Source organism: Actinia tenebrosa, unplaced genomic scaffold, assembly GCF_029948245.1.
Source record: "Actinia tenebrosa isolate PJP-AT-01 unplaced genomic scaffold, QUT_ActTen_1.0 PGA_scaffold11__36_contigs__length_13525064, whole genome shotgun sequence".
Lineage (NCBI taxonomy): Eukaryota > Metazoa > Cnidaria > Anthozoa > Actiniaria > Actiniidae > Actinia > Actinia tenebrosa.
Genome location: NW_028292571.1, coordinates 7395112 through 7419370, shown reverse-complemented (window position 1 = coordinate 7419370; position 24259 = coordinate 7395112). Strand labels below are relative to the sequence as shown.

Genomic DNA, 24259 nt, shown 5'->3' with positions numbered 1-24259 from the left:
TGAGCACTGTTTTGGTAGATACGATTGTCGTTACGGTGGTTCCGGTGGTTCCGGCGTAACAGTTCCGGTCCTTTCGTTCCGGTGTACCGGGTTTGCACATGCCAAATTAGGCGTCGAGCTTCGTAGGTCAGACATCAACGATGGTAGTAATTTGGGTAGTTCGTTCATGTTCTAGAAACAATAGAACAACAATAGAAGACAAGACAATGCATACAATATAAAACAAAGATGAGAGTATGTGGACCGCGTGGCACTAATGAAATAGTAGAAGATAATATAGGTAAGTTGTAGTGCTTGGGAACGAGGTTATTCCGGGCGGAAGCCCTTGGAATTAAATTCGGAAAAATTAATTTCCGACCTCGCTGGACAATATAAAACAATACACAATATATGCAATATACAATATATGCATTGTATTCTTCTAGAACATGAACTTATTACCGTAATTTGATTGGGAAAACTGCTGCAACAAGGATTGGTTCGCTAATGGCCAAGCTGGACCCATGAATATGCACTACAGTAACTATAATGACGTTTCATACCTAAGTACCACAGTCCTTGTATGGGCTGCCTGTGGATATATTAGATGATGCATTTTGTTGGGCTCCCTGTGTTGGTCCCAGTGCTGTATAATCTTCCAGTCTCCAACTGTTCAAGTTCCAGGTTGTTGTAGTAAAACAATGGAATTTCTTTGATTTTCCACCCAAGATCAGGCTGTTTTCTGGTCAACTGGTACGTAAGGTAAGTCAGTATTGATGTGTTGGTGTAATGGCTGATTTGATCACAGTTTCGAGAGTCAAAGTGGCTGGACTTGTGGTTCGTTAGTTTGACAAACATTTACTCCGAGCACGTGTTTCGATTTATTGACTTACTATAAACCAGGAAAAATGAAGAAAATTATGCAAGTTAAGTACTAGACAACAGTTTTTTTTAGTTTGAATTTGCTTCATCACGTTTTCTAGCCAGCACGTCCCCCCCCCCCACTTTTTACATATGGACTAGTTAGTAAAAATCCATCGATAAGTATATGTAATAGGACTCCATGCTGCCCAATTAAGAAATAATTGGACGAGGCAAATTCCGAGGACTGTTAAATTACTACTTAAGCAGTAAAAATATCAGCAAATTGTTAATGATTTTCAAAAATGGGGTATTAAGGTATTGAGAATATAAAATTATACCCCAAATATGCAATTGATAGTAATATATTTTTATAAATACTTGTCTTAGAATTCAATTTTCGAAGCTTAAACTAGAAAGAGCATAAATTATGAAAACCAAAAGCGTTGCAATATCTTGTAAAAAACTAATTACAATACATTTCTTAATAAAAAATATCAGCAATAATCCAAAAACTCATAAATAACTCTAAGTTCTTGCAATATTAGATACATTAGTCTCAAAAATGCTAATGTTCCGTGTTCAAAAGTAGAGTACAAACTCTACCACATAAAAGTAAAAACACTAAAAGTGTGCAATAGTCTACTTATTGTTCTACTTGTTATTCAAATGAGACTTTTTATTGAAGAAATATATATTACCGAAATGGTGAAAAGTCTGTTTTGAATAATTTAGTCATAACTCATTTTATTTAATTTTGCACTTGAGACAGCCATTTTTGTGTAAAAGGCTGTATATATATATATAGTGCATAAATGCATTTTTTAGTCAGAGTCTGAATCATCAAATATCTTGACTCTCTTAAAACACTTCTTCTGGTTTCCTGAGTCATGATCAGCAAGCACATTACTCCCAGCTGTAGGGACTCCTGGGAAACTGCCATAGATGTTCACAGTTCCAGTAAATGTGTTTTGCACAGTACACACATTACTGTTAGGTCACTGCTAGTGGATGGTTGCAGAGCCTGAAGGGGATTCCTAACTGTAGTGTATGGACACCACTTATTACATGTATGTTTGAAAGTTCCCTTGATTGATTTTCATCATCTCCTTCATATGATGAGAGACTCTGAACGTTCCTGTGTCCTGTTACATCAATTTTTTATCTCTGGCAACTCCAGCCTTTGTTAGCTTCTAGACACAGGTTTTGCGACTTGAGTGGTTGGTTAGCTTTTTTCCAGTGGAAGCAATTAAACCAGATTTTGAGGCCATTTTTTTCATAATAGTACCAATTTTGCCTGCTGAACCAGACATCACCTTTTGGTTTAGCGATTATTCCAAGATAGATAGACTCAGTTGTCCGAAGATCTTGTGACCTTCTCTTCATTAGTTCTTCAAATAACATCACTAGGCAGTGTTCACTTCCTGTCGCAAACATCTTAGGGAGTGCTACTCTTTTTTTTTTATAAATAGAAATACTTTATTAAAACAAAGACGTTTCACTTTACAATATACAGATATACACATAAAGCTATACATAACATTTTCCTTATATTTCTTATACACGTTGGTAATTTTTTTCATTATTATTATTATTATTATTATTTTTAATTAATTAATTTATTTTTGTTACCGACCTCCTCCCCTACTATTTATATGACATTTGAATGTTTTTGAAGAAGAAAATAGAGAGAGAGGGAAAAAAAGTGACATTTTCTATTAAATTTAGATTGTTCTTCTAATTATTATTGTCGTATATAATAGACAATACAAACAAGCAAACAAACAAAAAAACAAAACAACAACATAAAGAATATATATTATTATTTTTGCACTGTAAAGACTCAAAAGAGAAACTTATCTTAATCAATCTACACTATTTGAAATATCTTTGCTCAAAAATTTAGAAAAAGGGGACCACTTCTTTTCGAAAGATAGTTTTGCGCTTTTTGATTTGGATAAAGCAATTTTTCTTTCTAAATCGAATTTAGCTTTTGCGTGCTTGAGAAAAGTTTGGAAAGTATGACATTCCTCACTTATAAAAGCATAAAACATGTTTTGGTTTGCAATCAAAATTAAATTAAGTAATTTCTAGCCACCATGCTTTAAATTTTTTCCAAAAAGATTGAGCTCTTTTACAAAAAATAAAGAAGTGCTTAGAAGTATGTTTTTCACGATCAGTACAAAATGGACAAATATCGTTTTCAGTGACGCCAATTTCAAATAAGTAGTTTTTTAAAGGGAGTATATTGTGAATAATTTTCAACTGAAACATCGAGAGTTTAATATCCTTTGTTGCAATGAAAGGGAGTGAATATACCGCACTTAGTTCCGAAGGATTGACACCTTCCTGAAGAATCATAGGTTGATTTGTAGGCGGTAAAAAATCCCTGCACACAAAAATCTGTCTTATGGATTTTGCACTCATTTTGGATAAATCGCAATAAGTTTTTTCATATTCGAATTTGGAGGCCGTGTTTAGAAGCTTCTTAACTGCACTCACTACTCCCTGGTACGTGAGAAAATCAGTGTGAATGCCATATTTATTCTCGAAATCAGAAAAACTTAAAAATCTGTTTTCAGCATCTAAAAGATCCTCTGTAGTCCTGATACCTTGGTTAAACCATGATTTATAAAACACTGATGAATCACCGACCTTAATTAATTTGTTGTTCCAAATACTTTTTTCTAGAATACTTTTCTTTGAGGAAGATTTTGAGTTGAAATCTTGAAGATATCTCAGAATATTCTCATAGAAGGGCGGTATACCGGTTATGTTTAGCATCTTTACATCAAAATCGCACGTGAACAAGAAGGGTCCTCCATATCTAATAAGAGCTTCATGTGGTATTACTTTCCATTCCGCTTCTCTTCCATCTAATAACCGTTTGACCCAAGCAAGTTTGAGGGCTTTATCCATATGATTAAAAGATACCATATTCAACCCTCCCTCCTCTCTAGCGCCAATTATAGTAGCAGCAGGTAGGGGGACTCGCGAAATCCGAGTTACTAAACATTGAATTTCACGGGTATTACCTGCGTCAAAGGCCCCTCTAAATGTGTGCGTCCGCATCGGGAATTACCCACGCGATGATTCCCTTACTGCTGCTGTGTTTGCGAGAGTAGAAAAGGTAGCCGAAAATGGTTGCCGAAACAATGGGTAAATATATACTCTTTTAACTGCTGCTGTGTTTGCGTTGTAAACGAAGGTTGAAACATTTGTCTTAGATATATGCATGAATGTAAAGAGTTCGCTTATGATTTCTGTGTAAAGTGCTTGAAACCCAAGTTCGTACCTACTAAGCCAAATAAGTATATTTGTTGTGGTAAGAAAATGCAAATAGAAGACGACACGTCAGCACAGTGTTACGAGTGTGGTAAAAATATTCGCAATGCCGTACCAAATGCTACCAGAGAGCAGTATTACGCCAATGGAGGTCGTAAGAAAACACCTTATAAGAGAATAAAATACTTTAGGGACTGGATGAGGCATATCCAAGGTTATCGGCCGGTATATTTAGACGATGAAGTAAAGAAGAAAATCATAGACCACTTAGGAGAGCCAACCCCACAAAGTCTACGGAAAACGCTGAAAAAATTAAAGCTAGGGAAATATTACAAAGCTATTCCCTATCTTTTGTCTGAAATTACCGGTAAGTCTATTCCCGAGGTTTCTGATATGACAAGAGCCGAGTGGATGTTTTGTCGGCTGGATAAGGATATTCCTTATTACCCCGACGTAATTTACGAAATATTTTACGAAATAGACCCCAGCCACCCCCTCTTGGGATGGATTCCGAGGCGACAATAACATATTACGCGTAATTCATACGATAAATTTATATTACGCGTAATTCATACGATGAATTTATATTACGCGTATTATGGTATGAATCTTATGCCATAAGACGTTGATTACGCGTAATTTCCAGACTGCCGGCGTTCAATATGCAAATAGGATCCTGTCTTGCTTTTTTCAAAGCAGATGTTTACTGAGCAAGCTTTCTCTGAAGCTCTTCTTTCGCTTCTTGGTAGATCTTTTTGCGAGATTCCTCGGAAAGATCTTTTACGACTGTTTTTTTGTTCCTTATGTCCGACTTTAATTTCTCGTACTTTTCCTCTTCGGCCAGAATAAGCGAGAATTCTACGTCGTCTATCTTTCTGTCACGCAAAGCCTTTGAGACAAGATCGGTAATTGTATTTACTTTAGCCCTTGACAGAGCTATCGTCGTGTCATGCTTGGATATTTTGCTTGACAACTGTTTCATAATGCCCGTAGCAACGGCTGAAATAATACCACAGGCTGCCCCAACGCCGGCCAAAGGAACTCCAACAATTATTCCCGGCCCAGTAAGTGAAGTAGCAACGCCGGAGCCCGTTAACACAACAGATATGGATCCTGAAGTTATCGCAATTTTATGTAGCGTACTCCGGGCTCTGACGTATTTCTTCCTAACTTTTTCGTAGTGTTTTGTCTGTCCTTCCAAGTAAGCCAGGATTAAGTTTGCTTTATTGAGCCTGAAGTTTTCGGCATTTATTTCGTTAGGTGTAGTATAGGGAACATCTGGGTGCAACTGAGGTGCTGATGGTATAACATCCATTATATATACTAATGTACGACGCTTTTGGGAATGATATTGAGGAGCAGCCACATCACGATAATCGAGATTACTGGAATTGGAGAGCATTTAGGAAGATGTTTCCGCATGCAGACCCTAGTAAGTTCGAAAGAAGGCCCGATGGTATTTACTATAACGGCTCTAGGATGTACAGAAATGAGGATTTGAAACCTACGCTGGTCGATCAGATAGACTCTCAACTGAAGCATTCTAAGATCTTACCGCATAAGCCTAAACCCGTGCATGTCGAACCTAAACCTAGTTGGTCAAAGGAATTATTGCTGGGTACCAGTACTTATCCGATACCCGCGGTTCCATTTGATGAACACCCAAGTTTGGACCTAGCACTGAATATGCGGATCTCAAACAACCATTCCTTTCCGTTAAAGGTGCGAGATATCTTCAAAAACGTGCCCATTGTTCATACCACCGCTAAGGAATCTCATGAATGGTTAAGTGGTCCTAACATGCGTTATTGGCCACAGCAACTAAACTTTGCGGTTTGGTGTGCCACTAGCGGCTGTGGTGTAAGTGCAAACTTGATGAAGAATTCAATATTTATGTTTCATTTTCACTTCACGGTTAGAAGAATACTGCATGAGATGGGAGTTACCGCTTTACCGGGAGATGCTGCGTTTTATCCTAGAGATAACAAATACGACGTTCCAGCCTATAACAGGCTTTGTAAGGAGTTCGGTGTTGTAGGGAAGGATTTTAGATGCACTGCGGTGCTAACAATGGCTTGGGGCATATTTGGGCTTATTGGGGGATTGGTGGACATGTGCTAAGCGATAAGGAAGTTCATGCGTTGAATTTACAATGGACCATGGCTTCTCATCCAGAAACCCATTATCACTTAGATGATATGTGGTGGATTTGGGACGGCCCAGGTCATACTACGAAGGTAGTAAGAGAAGGGCCTTTGTTTAAAGACGAGGGCGGCAAGTATGCAGGGGCTAATCCATTGATTATTAAGATTACCAACGACGAGCAAACAAAGCAATATCTTAATTTCATACCCAAAGTAGGCAAAGGACTAACTAGGGCTGGTCTTGCCCGTTTGAACCGCAGCATAGAAGCTTACGTGTATTCTATCCTTGGAGCTCAGGTAAATACCCGATTGAGTATAATTGGAAATACCGGCGCCGCAGAAGAGACGCGGGCCAAAGCCTTGATCTTATTCGAAAGTTCAATCTTGGAGGGCGACATTAGCAAGGGCGTACAGCGTTACCAACTAGCTATACAAAATTCTAAGGCAAGGTTGGACTATGCAGTAGCCCCGGGTTGTTGGTTAATGCCCAGTAATTTGGTTATCAACGCTAATTCCGTTGTGGGTTATAACAACAAACTTCAACGAGCTACTAAGGATATGAAGTTTGGGGCAAATGACGTGAACTCTGACATGACCAAGGGCATTCCTCACTTCGTAGAGAAGCCAAAAAAGTCACACGAAACGAAGCTTCCCGTAGTTAAGAAACCATCAAAGCATATTCCCGCAACCATACCTGAGGAATATGACCATAACTTACTAAAAGCCGGCTTAGCCACCGCAGGCGTTGGTCTAAGTTATTATATATGGCGATGAACAACCCCTACGTAGCTGAAGTAGATTGTGTTTATACGACTTACACAGGCGAGAAAAAATACACCCAGGCATCTTGGGTTGATGTCACCGGAATGTCTGTAGACTTGAACTACTCAGGAAAGAAGTTGATAATATGCAGCATTTGCATTGGCACGAGCAGCCACGCCAACGTGGGCTTCAGGTTCCTGGATGACAACGGTATACTGCAGTCTATGCGTGTGAAGACAAACAACAGGGAGCCTACGCATTTCTCCGTAGAGCCCAACCCCGGCAGCGCCGAAAACATCTCGGTTTGGACTTTCCACGTGGTTGCTGATTGTCATGGGAAGGTAAAGCTGCAAATGAGAGTAGACGACACGGGCGTAGTAACGATAAATAGCATACATGACCAAAGAGATCGACCTTATAATCACGCTACCATTAGCACTCTTACGGTGCTTAGCCTTTAGAAGCAAATTTATTTGCTGAAATATATGAACCCACACGCGAAGGAAGATTGGTTTCTCCATTACCTGGAGGAAAAGGAGTACGTGGGCGACAAGTGGCAAGACGCCGGATTGTGGGTGGAGGTTGGAGGCCTGGGATTAATCATGTGCACTATTTGTATTTCGGCGGGGTACTCATGCAATGCCGGTTTTAGGATCGTTGATGAGAATAACCACCCCTTGCCGCCATACAGGGTAAAAAGTAATACCAGGTATCCAGCTCATTTTTCGTCGGAGCCCGTTCCTCCGCAAACGGAAGACATAACGCCGGTAACTTTCCATATGATAGCTAATTGTCAATATGCGAAGCTTTAAGTTCGCCCCAGCGATGGTAACGGCCGCATATGAATAAATGCCGCCCCGACCGTTAACCCTTCGACGGATGCTATTTGGAATCATAAGCCCATTAGCACCATGAGCGTGCTGCCGCTAGTTCCGCATTATCAAGGCGGCGCGAATACTATCTTTACTTATCCCCAGTCGAGAACACCTCGGGTACCCGACGACGATAAGCCACCAGTAATACACAAGGATAAGATTAACCCTTCATCTTCTTCAGGAGTACCACTCCAATAGCGACAACCAAGATCCAAATGTGATTCCCCACAAACTTTAGCAGTTCTCCGCCGACCCTAAGTGCCAGGCCAAGAACGCTACCCAGCAGCCCAGGAAGACCGGCTGCCATTTTTTTCCCTAAGTCCGTCAGCCCATTGCCTAATTTCTTTACGCCCGCGCCCGTAGCCTTAAGCGCGGATAGGATAACTCCTACTACGGTACTAATAGCGACCGCAAATGCCAATGGAACGCCATACTTCAAAAGGGCCCTTTTTACCTTTTCCTTGGTGGTAAGCCCCAGCTCCTTTTCCAGGTGGTCCTTTTGCGCCTGTAATTCCGCAAGGCGTACCTCGAGGGCCTCCACTTCCTTTTGAGCTGCTTCCCTTTCCTCTTCGGGACGAGTCTGGTCATTAATTATTTCCTGCTGCCGCTCTATTTGCCCCTCCAGGTCTTCGATGGCCTGATCTCTTTGCCGGATTTGTTCTTCCTTAGTGTTGATTTCGGCAACCAACTGCCGCCGTTCCTCCAAAGAGCCGGCTATGGTGATATGCAAGTTTTTAGCTTCTTCCTTGCTCATATCCAGGTCTTGCAAGGCGAGCTCGAAGGCTTTTTGGGCTTGGTTCCTATCGCGTAGGGCATTGTCTCTTTGTTCTCTCATTTCTATCATTCTTTGGTTTTTATCGTTAAGTTCTCTCTTTTGAGCATCAAGGAGTAGTTGGTTTTGTCGCATGTATTCTGCTTCCCTTTCCTCCATTGTTTCCTTTAGTCCTTCGACTTCCCTTATTGCCTCAGCGCCCTTTTGTTGCCGCTGCATTAGGGTCTTGAACTTTTCAAAGGCTTCGCTGGTGTTTTCATCGTTTTCTCTTAGTCTTTCCACCAAATTAGGTCTTCCTAATGCGTCTTTGATTTCTTTTGGGAGATTACTGGTGAGCCTGTCGGAGTCTCTCCTTTGGTAGAGATTATACCACTTATCCCTTCCTTGGTACTGGATTTGAATTTGCCCCTTATCTCCGGTTTGGAAATTAAGGCGGGCCAAGTCCACATTTGGAAATTTCTCCCTTACGTCGTCTAAAAGCCCACTTAGCATTTCAGTTCTTAGGTCCGTTGGGTCCAAGTTTTGCAATTCAAAATGCTCCGGAATAGGTCTTCCTGGGTTCCTCGAATGCCACTTGTCCTTTAAGGAACACCAGGCCTCGCGGGCCCTGCTGCCATACTTACTCCTTAATTTCTCAAAGAGACTTCGTCCGTCTACGTTGTCATTAGGAAGTAAAGACTCATATTCTTCGTCGTTAATATCGATTTGGCCTTCTTCGGTAAGGGGGCCAAAGTCAGTAGTTTTGTCTACCTCCATTATATATGATAAGCTCAAAGTTAAACCCCAACGTATTACCTAAGCAGGTTGGCGGGCTGAAAGCGGAACGCACCTTTCACCGGGTCACATTCACGCCTTCTAACGCAAAACCAGGAGAGACGCTGTACGTAGGCGTGCCCCGTCTAACGGATAACCTAGTCCTAGTACCCGGTACCTTGGCTTTAAGGTTCGACCTAGCAATACAACCAAGCACCAAGGACAAGCGCTATACCGTCAATAACGTGGGCAGAAACCTCGTCTCTAAGATGAGAATCAAGTTCGCAGGGGAATCCCTCTTGGACTTGAACAGGTACGACCTGTACACCACGTATAAGGATCTGTGGCTAACAGCCTTCGACCGTACACAAAAGATAGAGCAGGGAATTGGAAGCGTTATCCTTCGTAAGCTTCGCAGCGATACTAACCCCGCGCCTACGGACTCCAGCGGAGCAACCGCAGTAGCAGACGCAACAAGGGTAAAGACCGCCTATGGTAGCAAGTACGTTATCCCTTTGGACTTCGAAGTGATTACGAACCATGGCGTGTATTACCCAAGGCAGCTTGCCGAACTGCAGTTTGAAGTAACCTTGGCGGACACTACGAACGTCATTGGAGGCATGGACAGCGCGATTACTGGGGTAGTTGACCCCTACTCCATTACCAACCTGGAGCTGCAGTACGAGACCGTGCACAGCGAGGAATTAGCACGAGCTGCCGGCATGGAATACAGCGCTGGAAAGGCGTTCCTTTACGACCACGTAGCGATGCATAAGTCATTTAGCTTCTTGGATAAGACGGATGAGGCCATCAATCAAAGCATTAACATTCGCCGAAGAAGTCTTACGGGGCTGATGCTGGTGTTTGCCAAACCCTACGAAGCCGGCAAGCGCGACTCCGAAGCCTTTCACAACCCCAACATCACCAACGTTGGTGTGAATATCAACGGCGTTCCAAGCAAGGTTTACTCCCAGGGGATAAAGCCCACGGATATCTACAGGGAGGCAATGCGCAAGTTTGGCGACCAAATTAGCCCTGAGGAATTCTTTAAGGATAAGTACGCGCTGTGGATCGATATGCGCACGACCAACGACGAAGACCTACATGGTCAGGGTTTACGTCTAGTAAACACCCAGGATGGGATAACATTGGAGATCAAACGCACCAAGAACACCGATGCCGGCGACGGTGACAAGATAAACTGCTACGTTTTCGTGGTGTCTGACGCGCAGTTAAGCGTGGAAATGAATCAGCTAAAGAGCGTTGCCTATTAAAATATTCCTTACGTATAATATGCTTCGCGTATTTCAAAACAACGAGACCAAACTGCAATGCATAGTGCAAGGCAACGAACTGTACTTCAGGGGAAAGGAGGTGGCAGCTGCGTTGGAATATTCCAATGCTAGAGATGCTTTAATTACTCACGTTTCGGATAAGTACAAGAAAAGGCTGTCTAAGTTAAAAGGGGTCGTGAATCGCGACACTTGTACTATACACCCACATTCCGTGTTTATTTCCGAACCTGGTCTGTATCAGCTGATATTTAGCTCAAAGCTACCAAAGGCAGAAGCATTTCAGGATTGGGTCTTTGAGGAAGTCCTACCCGCACTGCGTAAGGATGGTCGATATGCAATAGAAAAGCGGTTTGACAGTCCAAACAAGTTGGTATTTAAGATCGAAAATGAGTTGGACCTGCATAAAAAGGTAGTGGATTACATCCGCAGATTCTGCCCCCAAATGCTCGTGACCCCTGGTCTAGGCGAACTACAGGACTCGGATGGAAAGCGCATAAAGTGCTGGCAGAAGGGCTACCAACGCGGTCAACCTGACCTGCTCATTTTGAATGCGCACACCCATTACCGTGGATTCTGCATAGAGCTGAAGACCCCGAAAGGCAACGGCAGGTTATCTGAGGATCAGCGACTACTCTTACAGAGGTATGAAGAAAACGGCTATAAGGTGCTTATAAGCAGCGACTACGACGAAATCTGTCGCGCCATCTCGGAGTATGCTGAACATCTACGAATTCCCTGTAGGTGGTGCTGTAAGGTCTTTAAAACCAGTGAGACTTTGGCAACACTCTTAAAGATATTTCATAGAATATATGGACAAGGATAAATTTAACGAGTTGAAGTTCATACAAACGCACTGGAGGGATTTGGCGGTGGGGGAGATTTACGAGATAAAGAATTACGTGGTCTTTGAAGACATCGTCCGCCTGCGTTTGGTCTTAAAGAATAAAAAAAGAACATACACCCTTTGGGCGCCCGATAGGATAAGGTACGCCATTGAAGGGCAGGACGTTACCCATGTTATGAGTCATGGTAAGAGGGATGGCAGGTGGGTATTTGATGTAGTCAAGTATGAGCCTGAGAGTCCTCTGCATTCGTAGGTTGCGCCTTTGGACATTTATGATTAAGAAATGCACTGCCACAATGAAGGCAGGTGTATTTTTTACGCGGTTTAGGCTTTATGACACAGTCGTTGGATACTTCGCACGCAATGCAGTCCATATATTGAAAGGGTAATTAGGAATCCTCCTAAGAAGGCGGCTGCGCAGGCTAGCATATATCCATCCCAGAATGTTAAGAATAAGGTTAAGTATCTTGTTAAGTAGGGTCTGAAACTCCTCAGAAACCCTCGTAGAATGTTAAGAATAAGGTTAAGTATCTTGTTAAGTAGGGTCTGAAACTCCTCAGAAACCCTTGTAGAATGTTGAGGATGAAGTTGTCATCTTGTTAAGCAGTTATGGATGTGTTCCTCTTCTCTTACACATCCACATATCTCACACTGCTGCCTCCAGTATTCCCTGTTAGTCCATGGGACGCCTTCTAGCGCGTCAAAGCGGGGCAGCGTTCTGCTTATCTTCCTATGGTAGTCTATCCTATTCCTTAGATATTCCTCTTTATGTTCACAACGACTCATAATATCACCGCACTGGTAACAATCTACTCCTTCCATGTCGTAGGTCCTAGAAAGGAATCGATAAGTCTCCTCATGCCTCTTTCTATGTGTCTGAAGACGTTGGCGGCTGCTAAGTATCTTATCACAGAAACTACACTGCCTAGTCCTACAGCAAACCCCTCTCTTCAGATGTTGCTGCATTTCCTGAAGAGTGCTGAATTCCTTATTACAATCCTTACAGGCGCTTCTACAGACGCGTCTTTCCTGGTGTTGTTGCATCTTTTGAACGGTGCTGAATTCCTTATTACAATCCTTACAAACCTTACTAATTGGCTTCTTTGTACAAACTCCATGCCGAACATGGTATTGCAGTCTTTGCTTGGTGCTAAACACCCTCTTACACATCAAACAGTCCATATATACTTAACTATATTTTAGCCTCCATTTAACACCCTTATTTAACAAAATAACAACACATTTCTTAACATTCTATGGGCATCTCAGAATAGTTTCCAGCCCTACTTAACAAGATAACAACTTCATCCTCAACATTCTACAGTGGTTTTTGAGGAGTTTCGTACCCTACTTAACAAGATAACAACTTTATCCTCAACATCCTAAGGCATCATTTAAATGACTTTCAAACACTTGTCCACACATACTTACATGGGATACCGCATGAAGTCCACGACGGACTCCTTCACCCAACCTGCCATCGTTATCAGCGCGCCAAACCGTTCTGCGCGCTTTAGACCGCACATTTCCTCATATAGCTCCTTTACGCGTTCATTCAGCCGGTCTATCTCCTCCCTTTGCATTTCGACCGTCCTCTCCAGGTCTGACTTTTCTTTGACGACGTTAACCCTTGCTTTGACTGCTTCCACGGGCTCCATATATATCAGGGAACAAGTTACCTTCGAAGAAGGGATATAATGGATCCGAACCATATTCCTTGTAACGCTCTGATAGTAGGACCCACCGGCTGCGGAAAGACCCAGTTCGTGGTAGAGCAGCTATTAGGACCCTTTAGATACCGCTTCGACTATATAGTGCTATTATGCCCCACCTACGTGAATAACCGCACCTGGACGGGCATAGGAGTGAAAGATGACGACTTCTTTGTAGATATCTTAGACCCTAACGAGTTATCTGGACATCTTAAGTTCTGGCACAAACAATTCCCTAAAGATACACAGACACTCCTCATACTGGACGACATTGCCTGCGGGGACGACGTAAAAAGGCGCACCTCCGAATTAGTGAAGCTTGCCTTTAGCGGCAGACACGACAATATTAGCGTTTGGTTGCTCTCGCAGCAGCTTACCAGCGTCTCTAAGCCCTTCAGGGAAAACATAGGTTCACTTGTCGTATTTTATACTCCGAGCAAGTCTGATCTGGAAACCATCTTAAGCGACTACGGCGGTGAGATATCCAAGGAACAGTTACACGAATACATGCGGCATTTAAAAACGCACCAACATTCCAAAATGATCTTCTCTTTGAGGTTTCCCTACACGGTTGGAATCTATGATTCCTAATGTATATGGAGATTGAGCAGCTGATAGATGAAGTCCCCACACAGTTAGATGAAAGTAACCTTGAGGAACAACTTAACATCCTGGTGTCTTCTGGGAAGTGCAAAGAAATGATAGGCAAGGAACTTACCCATGAGCAGGTTAATAAGTTGTCAGAAGAGGAAGTCAAAAAGTTCCATAAGAGGTACGAGGCCGCCCTTGCGAGTAAGACCACGGACGCCGTAGCAGACTCCGCTATCCGACTTGCGACTAAATTGTTTGGACTTGCACTGCCCATAGACGACGTGGAGCAACTACAGAAGGACATAAGAGATGACTATGTCATATCCCAAGAACTTAAAATAACCTGTGGGTGGTTGTCTTTGAAGTGCGGTAAGTTAATGGCAGTTGCCTCTGCGGCTTTGCACGTAGCTCAGCACGTCGACTTGAAGGAACTTGCGGGCACCTTTGGTGCCTCTTGGAAGGACTTCAAGAAGGACAGAGAAGTCGAAAAGGTCTTCCAGGCAGCACTTGCTGAGGTACCTGATCAAGTCGCCTCAAGTACTTAGTCAAGTCGTCCTCAGGAATTACCCAGGTCGCCTCAAGTACTTAGTCAAGTCGTCCTTAAGTACTTATCAAGTCCTTCTCAAGTACTTACCCAGGTTACCTTAAGTTACTTATCAAGTCCTTCAAGTCCTTAGATATAAATGAGTGAACCAGAGTCGAAGGTAGAGCAGCCCCAAGAGGAGCAGAAGATTACCAAGGCTAAATCTCCAGGCAGAGTCGCGGCGGGGAAGAAGCTCGCAGAGATGAACAGGAAGAACAAAGCCAAAAAAGAAGAAAAGGCGGAGGAAAAAGAAGAGGAATCCTTTATTAATCCTGGGTACGTCATCGGCGCGTTAGGGGTTGCTATAGCAGTAGGCAGCCTCTACTTACAATGGAAGGCAGCAAAGCCAAAGGTAGAATTAGAACCCGTGCATGTGACGCAGGAGCCCCGAAGCAAAATACCCGTGATGGAGTAATAACCTTCTCGCTTTGTAATATAATGTCGACCGCGTTATTGAAAACTGTTGAAGAAGCAGCTATCATTACTTCCATCGTTGCGGGTATTGGTTGGGTAGGTAAGAAAGTGCTCAAAGAAGACTTTACTGAAGACCCAAGCAAGAGCTTCGCTAACTTTGCTAAGATGACCGCTGCCGTAGGCGGGGCTATCATGGTAAAGGATTACCTACGGAAGGAAAAGTACATTCCTCAGTAAGCGTAGCTTACTTCTAGAAGGGGACTTGTCCCCTGTAATATAAATGGCTAGCGTGGTCGTAGGTGGAGTCATTGCAGCTTTAGCATTCACTGGAGCTAATTATGGTGGTCAATATTTGGATAGATTAGTCAGAGGCGACAAAAGCGGAGATTTGGCCGCCGAAAGGAAGAGACACGACTTAGCGCTGGAGAAATATCAGCGAGACGTGGCAGCTTGGAATGAAAAAAGACAAGCTTACAGGGATTGGTTGGACAAGAATTACCAAGACAAAATGCAGGCGGATAAGAACTTTGAAAATACAGACTACGCCTTTAAGCTCTATGCGTAAGCACACCCCGCGGCATTAACGGGGTTGAAAAGGCCTCAGTTTAAGAATTACTACCAGCCTTCTAAGAAACAAAAAGACAATGAATTGGTCTTTGTAGGAGTCGCAGGGCTGGCGGGAGACGTAGCTTTGGCGTACTTAGTCTAAGCTACGCTTAGCCTCTAGTGGCGCCTTTGGCGCCTAGAATATAATGATCGTCTTTTTGGAAAGCGACAAGAATAACTTTACCACTTATCTGAATCCCCCCATCAAAGCCCATAAGGTTCGGCTGGTTAGTTGTTCTTTGTACAATTCTTGGTATAATTTAGTCAATGCCTTGGTCACCGTACTTAAGGCGCCCGGCAAATATCAAGGTGAAATGCTACCCGATGGACATTACACGCCAATTACCCTTGCTAAGGAGCTCGCCAAGCGCGGTTATACTCTCACCACGGGATTGCCGCACGAAATGACCCTCAAACATAATATGCCAAACTATTCAGTAACTTTTGGAAAGTTTGACCCATTGGGATCTTTATTATGTGCCTCGGGCAAGACGATTACCGACACAGCCATACCCGTGAAATGGAAAGTCGCATCCTCTTACGAAGTCTATTGCGACTTGGTCCATAGCTACAACAATGGAGAAAAGTCTTCTCTTATGTCTAAGTTCCTGCCCAAAGGTAATCCATTTGACCCAGTAGAATACACTCCCATTTCTTTGAGCTATGACTTGTCTCATTTGGTAGAAAGCATAAACATCACCATTAAAGTGGACGGAGAGACGGTGGATTTCAACGGACGCAAGATCAATCTTGTTTTGGAATTCATATAATGGGCCGCGTAGAGGACAAACTCAAAAGGATTTACTATGGGCCTGAAGGCTATTGGAGAGGAGCGTCAGCTATTAAGAAACTTGCGACCGCGGCCAGGGTATCAGAAGAAACGGCTAAAAACTGGCTAAAAAAGCAAACCATCTGGCAGGTTTATCTTCCCGTGCCCAAGTACATTCCCAGGCCCAGCTTTACCGTAAATGCCCCTAATGAAGTTCATCAGGCGGATTTGCTTTTCTTACCGCACGACAAGGTGCGAAGAAAGACCTATAGATACGCTTTGACCGTAGTTGATATCGCAAGCAGATACAAGGACGCCGAACCCATAACCAGCAAGGATTCTGGGGAAGTCGCAGAAGCCCTAGGTAGGATTTATAAGCGCGTCTTGAAATGGCCCAAGCTGCTGCAAGTGGATGCGGGGACAGAGTTCATGGGCGTGGTTACTAAGACCCTGAAAGACCACGACACTAAAATTAGAAGAGCCGAATCTGAGTACCACAGGGGTCAGAGCATCGTCGAAAGATTCAATAAGACCTTGGCCGAGCGTCTCTTTGGGTACCAGTATTGGAAAGAGCTGGAAGATCCCTCCAAACGCAACAGGGAATGGACTCAGAGGCTCCCCCAGGTCGTCGCGGCTTTAAATAACGAGGCGGCCAGGGCTACGGGAATGAAACCCAAGGATGCTATGAAGAAGAAACACGTGGAGCACGAATCCTACGTCAGAAGTTCGAGGGCGGTCGGACTGAAGGAAAAAAAGCTACCCCGCAACATAATGGTCAGATACCTCTATCAGCCGGGGGAGCTCGAAGGTGGCAGTAAGAGAGCCACGGATCCTAACTGGTCTTTGGAAACGTATGAGATTTCGAAGTCCGTCACCAAGGAAGGGCAACCCGTGTTGTATTACCTAGATGGCCCAAGTCGTGGATTTGTCAAGGAAGAGCTGCTCATAGTCCCCAAAGACTCAGAGTAGTGCTGCTCCACGCGCCCGATTACACTCTAGGCATGTCAGTCTTACGTTGCCTCTGCAATGCCCGCGTTTATTATTTATGCGATCCACGGAGAACTGTTGATCGTCATTCGGGTCAAACCTCCATAGTAGTGGTATGTTACACTTGGCACACCTTGCCCCTTTCTCGTAAATGTCGTCCACGCATAGGTCGAACGTCATATTTTTTTCTTCGTCGTGCCGCTTGTAGCGAAGGAGATTCTTAGCAATGTTCTCCTTAGCTACGTCCTCTGGCGTCTTATCGTAGCGCAGTTGCGGCCCCCAGCCTCTTTTTAACTGTTTGGCATATTCTACGCGGCTTACGGCGGTGTAGATAAGGTTGCTCCAACACAGCCACTGGTCTATGATCCATGAGGTTTCTTTTATGGTAAGCCCTTGCGCGCTGTGGACTGTCATGCAATAGCCCAAGCGCCAATCTGGATGGGAGGTTATTTTTTCCACCTTTTCTATGGGCACCCAGGCTTTATCGTGCGTTACCGCATTTTGCAGCTGGATGTCGGTACCGGCTACGCAAACGTCTTTCCTTTGCATGCGGGTGTCGTGGGGTTTGTAGCAAACAGGTACGGGATGCGTAGGGAAGCGCTCTCGGTGTATATTTAGCAAATCCTTTTGTATGCGAGACTGTGCTGCGCGTTTGCTGCTCAGCACCAGATCCTTTGGATGCCATGTGTAAAGGAAGTCCTCGTATTTGTTCGCTCGTACGCGTTTGCGCAGTGTCTTGCATTGCTCGGCATCACTAAGGCCCCTTAATTCCGCTTTCAGGTTTCTTACTTGATCCTTACTGCGGTAGTCGGTGTTAATTTCCTCCGCATGGTCTACGAACCCCTTTAGCCATTTGTGGGGCATTTCTCCGGATATTGGAGGAGGCTGGCAGGGATCTCCGGCGAATATTACTTGACATTTCCCGCGAAGGAACTCTACGAACTCCTGCAGGATTTCCAAAGGTACGGTGCAAATCTCATCCCAAAGTATTACTGGTGGTATGTCGTGGATGGCTTCTGGTACCCACTTTTGGCCATTCCAACGGAAGAAGCTGTGGTAGGTCTGCGCGTCGTAACCCATTTCGCAGAGTTCTCTTTCCAAACGGTGCGTTGGCATTAGCACCTTTATCTTAGGAAAGAGTTCTAACACGCGCGTCGTCTTACCACTGCCGCCGGTACCATAGAGGTAAGAGAAGCGTTGGTAGGAAATAGGGTCCGCAACTGAAGGTAGGGGGTCCGCAGTGGGGGTTGCGGTGCCCTGGGTGTGTTCTCCGTGATATTCTACACGTGCCCTCCAAGACCTTATCTCCTCATCTTTGACGCGCCATTGGCCACTTTCTGCAAGTTCATCGGCAGTGTAGAATTCCTTCATCTTTTCCAACACGTGCGGTTTCACGTATAAGGAATCCGTGGCTACGCGGGGGATATCTTCTTTGTCAAACCGCAGGAGCATTGCGAGAAGGTTGATATGCGCGTAGGCAAGCATGCTGGCGCGGAGATGGTAATATTGCGGTCGATGATCTTGGTAGTAGCATAAAGCATTCCATTTGCGTTCTTTTTGCTCGGCTTCTATGAAATAGTCCCACTTCTCCACGGAAACCATGGTTCCTTGGTCATGGGCGCGCTTGATGAGGAAACTTAACTCACCTTCGTCCGTTATTAGGCGCCTTTGCATGTGTTTCTCGCCTTCTTTGGCGCCCTGGGTGAACTTTCCTATGACAATTCGGGCCGTGGGGTTGTGCTCTGGTAACCATTTAGTGAAGGCGCTATGGCAGAGTATGGCTTCATGCGCTGTGTATTTCAGGAGTTTACGCTCTTCAAGGAATTTTAGCAGCGGTATGGGTATCCATTCCTTCTCCTGTAAATGCTTGCCATACCAAGCGTAAATTATGGGATGCAAGTCTTTAGCCAACTTCCAAGACGTTAATCTGACGAACCCTGTTGCTGGCGCGTCGTAGCTGCCATCTAAAGACACGCGAAAGAACTGCGAGTCTGGGTGTCCGTAGCGGTCGTAATATTCCTTACAATCGCCAAGACCTTTAAATGACGCAGGATAGCAATGCTTCATGTCTAAGGAGACGTATTCGTCTTCGTCGTACTCCATATTCCAAAGACCTCCATGACCGTGTTCTACGCACGCTTTGGAGATATCTTTGAACTCTTTTGGGGTAGGTTTCCAGCCGTTTCTCTTCTTGGCAGCTAAGAAGTCTAAGCTGCGGGAGCTAAGGACCTCGTCTGAGAAGTCTTCCCCAAGGGTTTCGCAGGCGCTCTGGATGCGCAAATGTTCGATTTCGGGGCGGTAAAGAGTACCATCTTGCGTCATAAACTGGCTTCCTTCGGGATCCATCAGCCAAATGGAATTTTCATGTATTAACTCTGCCAATGGCGAGGCCTTGTAGACCTTTGTCTCCTTCTTCTTGGGGAACCGAAGTTCTCTCCAAGCGTGTCCGTTGTGTTGGTAGATAATAATAGGAGCGCCTCTGCCTCCATATTTGTGAGTTCCTGGGTAAATGTACCCGTCTGTTATGTCTTTCACGTGTATTCGTCTTTCTAGGGCAGTTTCTAATTTCTTAATGTTGTCTATCGTGGCTCCTGTCCTGCGGGTGACATCTTCCCATTTTCTGATGGCTTCTCTTCTTTTCAGAGTTAACTTACCACCACGAGAGGAATCCTCAAAGAACTCCCTCACCAACTTACCCACGCAGTTGCCGGGATGTCTCATCGGCCTGAGTTTCCTAACGTCTGGCTCTTCAATCTCATACGCGCCGTAGATAACTACAGTAACAGGATAAGCAACTTCGTAGAATAACGCGTCTATACCCACCATCGCACCAGGTCTCGTATCCTTGTTTAATACAAACAGGTTCTGCTTACCTGACGCCCGGATAGGATTACGACCCCTTTCTATTACCCAATCGCCATCTAAATACTTTATGAACGTCAATTCAAGACGATAATTACCTTCTGGCATTAAGTCGATTATTTTTTCAGCCCTTTCTTCATCCATGGTCTCGTCCCTATCTCCCTCCATAAAAGTCGTGAAGGCGAAGTCAGCATCCAAACGATCCAACACCTGAGTCCTCAGCCTGCGCACAGTTTTGTTCCTAATGCTCCTGATAGCGTCCATCTATATCTAAGAAATATTTTAACCCTCGTTTGCGACCCTTAACACAGCAGCAGGTAGGGAATCATCGCGTGGGTAATTCCCGATGCGGACGCACACATTTAGAGGGGCCTTTGACGCAGGTAATACCCGTGAAATTCAATGTTTAGTAACTCGGATTTCGCGAGTCCCCCTACCTGCTGCTATAGTTCTTTTCTTTATTTTGGCTGGTTTGTCTTTCCAAATGAAATTAAACGTGATCTTATCTACTTCCGTAGCAAAGTTATTTGGGACCGGTAGAACGGACGCGTTATAAATAAGTTTTGACAACCCTAACGTTTTAACAATATTAATTCTACCATAAAGGGATAGATTACGTTTTTTCCAAACATAGAGGCAGCTCTTTAGTTTTTTTAATTTTTCATAAAAATTTAATTGATTGCTTAACTCGTTGTCATACGTAAAATAAATACCAAGAGCTAGAATGGGTTCCGAGGTCCAATTCAACCCGAAGGGCTGAGACGTTTTGCCCTTATCCAAGCCGATCCACATCGCTTCGGTTTTATTGATATTTATTTCCAATCCTGAAATAGCTTTAAAGCTTTCTAATAGCTTCAGGAGATTTTGTATAGATTCTTCATTTTCCATAAAACATGTTGTATCGTCGGCGTATTGCGTAAGTTTAATTTCATTGCCCCTAATGTTGATGCCCTTAATTTCAGGAGTGATACTCTTGCATTGACTCTCAAACCTCCTTGTCTTGTCTTAGCTGTGCCCTCTTTAAAAGACAAGTATCTTGCGGAGCTGTCAGAAGTCATTCTTTCTGACTTCCACATAGAATTTACAAAGCATTCCATCGAGTTCATTGACAGGGATATCATCTTAGCGCCTTTCTTCTTTCTTTGCCATCCTCTAGGAGTCAAATACTTTTGTTTACGCTAAAAAGGTATTAAAAAAGATCCCAATTTACAACTGCCTCCGCCATTTTGAAAAAAATTACAAGATGAAAAAAAGTAAACAAGGCCAACCGGCAAGCGAAAGTCGCGCGCTGATTGGTTCAAAGTCAATTTCTATTGTTTCTCCTGAGTTTTAATTGGCTGATAAAAACTATCCAATTACTAAGTAATTGGACAATTTCAGCTCTCCCAAGAAAAATCGAATGGAAACAATCCAAATTAATCTTTAATTTGGACAGGAAAGAGAATTTTTAAATTAAAAGAATAATACAATAGTTGCTCATATGGGATTATGAAGTGATGATATAATTAGTATAGGTAATTAATGACGCCTCAAAATTAGAGTAAAGTTTGACAATGATATCCCTTATTTCCTTTTCACCTAAGCTGTATGATTATCTTTCTAATTACACTTATTGTCTTTGTATTTACAATTCTTTATTAGTCAGTGAAAATAAAATTGAATTGAATTGAATTGATATACAGTACTTATTGGAAACAAGCGAAGATATAACCTGAATATCAGGCTCTCTTGGGGAGAGGGAGAGGGGAGAGGGGGAAAGGAGAGCCTTACACAAATACTATGCTGAACACCTTCTGCCCCTTTTGGCTGGCGTGATGCGCTCCCATAATAATTTAGTAGCAGCTGATTTATATATTAATCTTTCCCCTTCTTATTTAACACTTATTCGCAGAAGGCAAAGTGAATATCGGGGAATATTTACTGAGATGTTAATGTTATACCTTAATGTTATACCACTCAAAGCTATTGTATAACTAGTATTCATTCTTAATATTTGATTTGAAAATTTTGCAGCTAGATCCATTTGTAAAAGATGTCAGTCTCAGATCAGTTAGATCCAGATTGGTATGGTTATGAATGTAAGCCAGGACAGCTTTTGTTCTACTATAACAAGACAACAGGAGAACACAGATGGGTAGGTGTTGAGCTTGAATAAGAAAAAATGGTTTTATAACAACTAAGATATAACGCATGCTCTGATTGGCTCTATCTATGAAGAAAAATGTATAGAGCACTAATATGGAGCACGCTGGTGACGTCAATTTGGTGAAAATTCAATAAAAGTTGCAGTTTTCAAAAAATATATATGCTTATGTAAAAAATGTTTAGATTTTGATGCAGCCAAGCTCCAACAAAGATCGCTAAATTGACTCCTCCTCAGTCACTGAAAAACTTTCTAGTGAATGAAAATATGATCATATAAGCCTTTATTTATTAACTGTTTCCTTTGCAGGAATATTCTGAAAAAAGTTTTAAAAATTAAGTTTACGATACAAATTCAGGCTATTTCGCTCCAAACACAAGACTTGTCTGATTTGGAATTTAGCATGAAGGGAATCTGCGATTTGATCAGATCAAAATAAACAGTTTTTATCATGTAAAATTGTTCTTTATGTTATAAATGCAATGGTCAATGCTCTTGTAGTGCATAAATCTATTCTTGGTACACTTGGAATTAGATAGGAGAGCATGTACTCTGGTAGCTAGCTAGCGTTGCACTAGGCTCCACCTTGTGCAACTCTTATGCTACCATTTTACTCTCCCATCATCTGCATGCACCATAAAAAGATTTACACATGCCATTGAAGCATTGACCATATGCTTAAATAGTGTTATTGCAATTATGGTCCACTGAGCAGGTTGTTCAATCTAACACTTTTTTTAATTATTCCCACCAGAACAACAATATACCTATAAAATGTGAGCCTTTCGATGATGGATATAGAGAATGGGTCTCTATTAAGACTGAACATGATCCCTGTGTGGATGAATGTTTGTCAATGTATATTGATGCCAGTCATGATCAAGAGACTGATCACTCAGATTCACAAGTAAACACAGAAGCCAATTATTGTGTAAGTAGTTTTGTATAATTTTTTCCACCCTTAGTTATAGGTGGACAGCATTGAATAACTAAAAACCCCTGCGCATTTCTCTGTCAGAAGTTTGGTATCATGTATTGTTTACAAAATGGGGGGCAGTGTTGTATTGGCAAATACAATATGAGCAGGAGGCGAGTGATTGTATTGCCATCATTACAACACTGATGTGAATATTGTAAATGACTTATCATTTTCATTTTGCAGATTTCTGAAAAATAGATTTCAAAAGCAGTAAAATTTAAGAAAATGCATTTGACGTTTTTAAGGAGCATGCATACAACTATATTTAATGGAGTGGAATGGTTGGGAAACCTATTGTTCTAATGTTGACTGTGCACAGATAAGGAAAAGTTGCTCTTTATTTGTTCACAGTATTAGGGAATGTGAAAGTTTAAAATTTGTTCTAAGATTATTATTAAGTTATTATTGGTTACTTACTCCTATATATGATTAATATTAATTGTTTATTGAAAAGGAAATTGCCCTTTTTAATGTTTTCTTATTTATCATCTACTAATTTAACTGTATCTGTGCGGATATATGTATTCGCATGGCTTTTGGTCATCGAATGGAAGTTTTCACTTTCAAAATGTCCATACATGAAAATAATAAGGAAATATGAGTATTTCCATCCGTACTTGCTTTGGTCCATTGTGCACGGTCACTATCACGTGATGATACGATTCAACCTCAAACGCAAAACAATAGCTTCTATATATAATAGTTCTATGGAGTTTCCAAACCATTCCTCTCCATTAACTATGGTACAACGTTTTCTGATGTCACAATTTCGTGTATGTGCATCCCACATTGATGATTGTGTTTAAGTCATCATAGTAAAGTTCAGGTTTGTTAATCTAAAGAGGTGTGAGACTAGCTTTTGAAAAATTGGATATGTCAATAAGTTACAGATTGAATAGGTCATATGAGGTAACCTGCCCCTGCCCCAAGCATTTAGGGTAATATTTCAAAATTAACCCCAGAAATGATACAATTCAAAAAAAGACAAAGTTTCAACTAATAATATGTTGAATAGGATGAAAATTTTTTTTGCTGCTGTCAAT

General features: G+C 42.6%; 1 protein-coding gene across 3 annotated transcripts in view; it reads left to right on the top strand.

Annotated features, from left to right (window-relative positions):
• The first annotated feature begins 659 nt into the window (after window positions 1-659).
• LOC116303191 (uncharacterized) overlaps window positions 660-24259 on the top strand; it is a 33446-nt gene continuing 9846 nt past the window's right edge. For all 3 annotated transcript variants that reach the window (XM_089027524.1, XM_089027522.1, XM_089027521.1), the window contains exons 1-3: window positions 660-741; window positions 22108-22228; window positions 22992-23168. In XM_089027524.1, the coding sequence (XP_088883650.1) occupies window positions 22127-22228; window positions 22992-23168 (279 nt within the window). In that variant the 5' untranslated portion in view covers window positions 660-741; window positions 22108-22126. The remainder of the gene's footprint in view (window positions 742-22107; window positions 22229-22991; window positions 23169-24259) is intronic.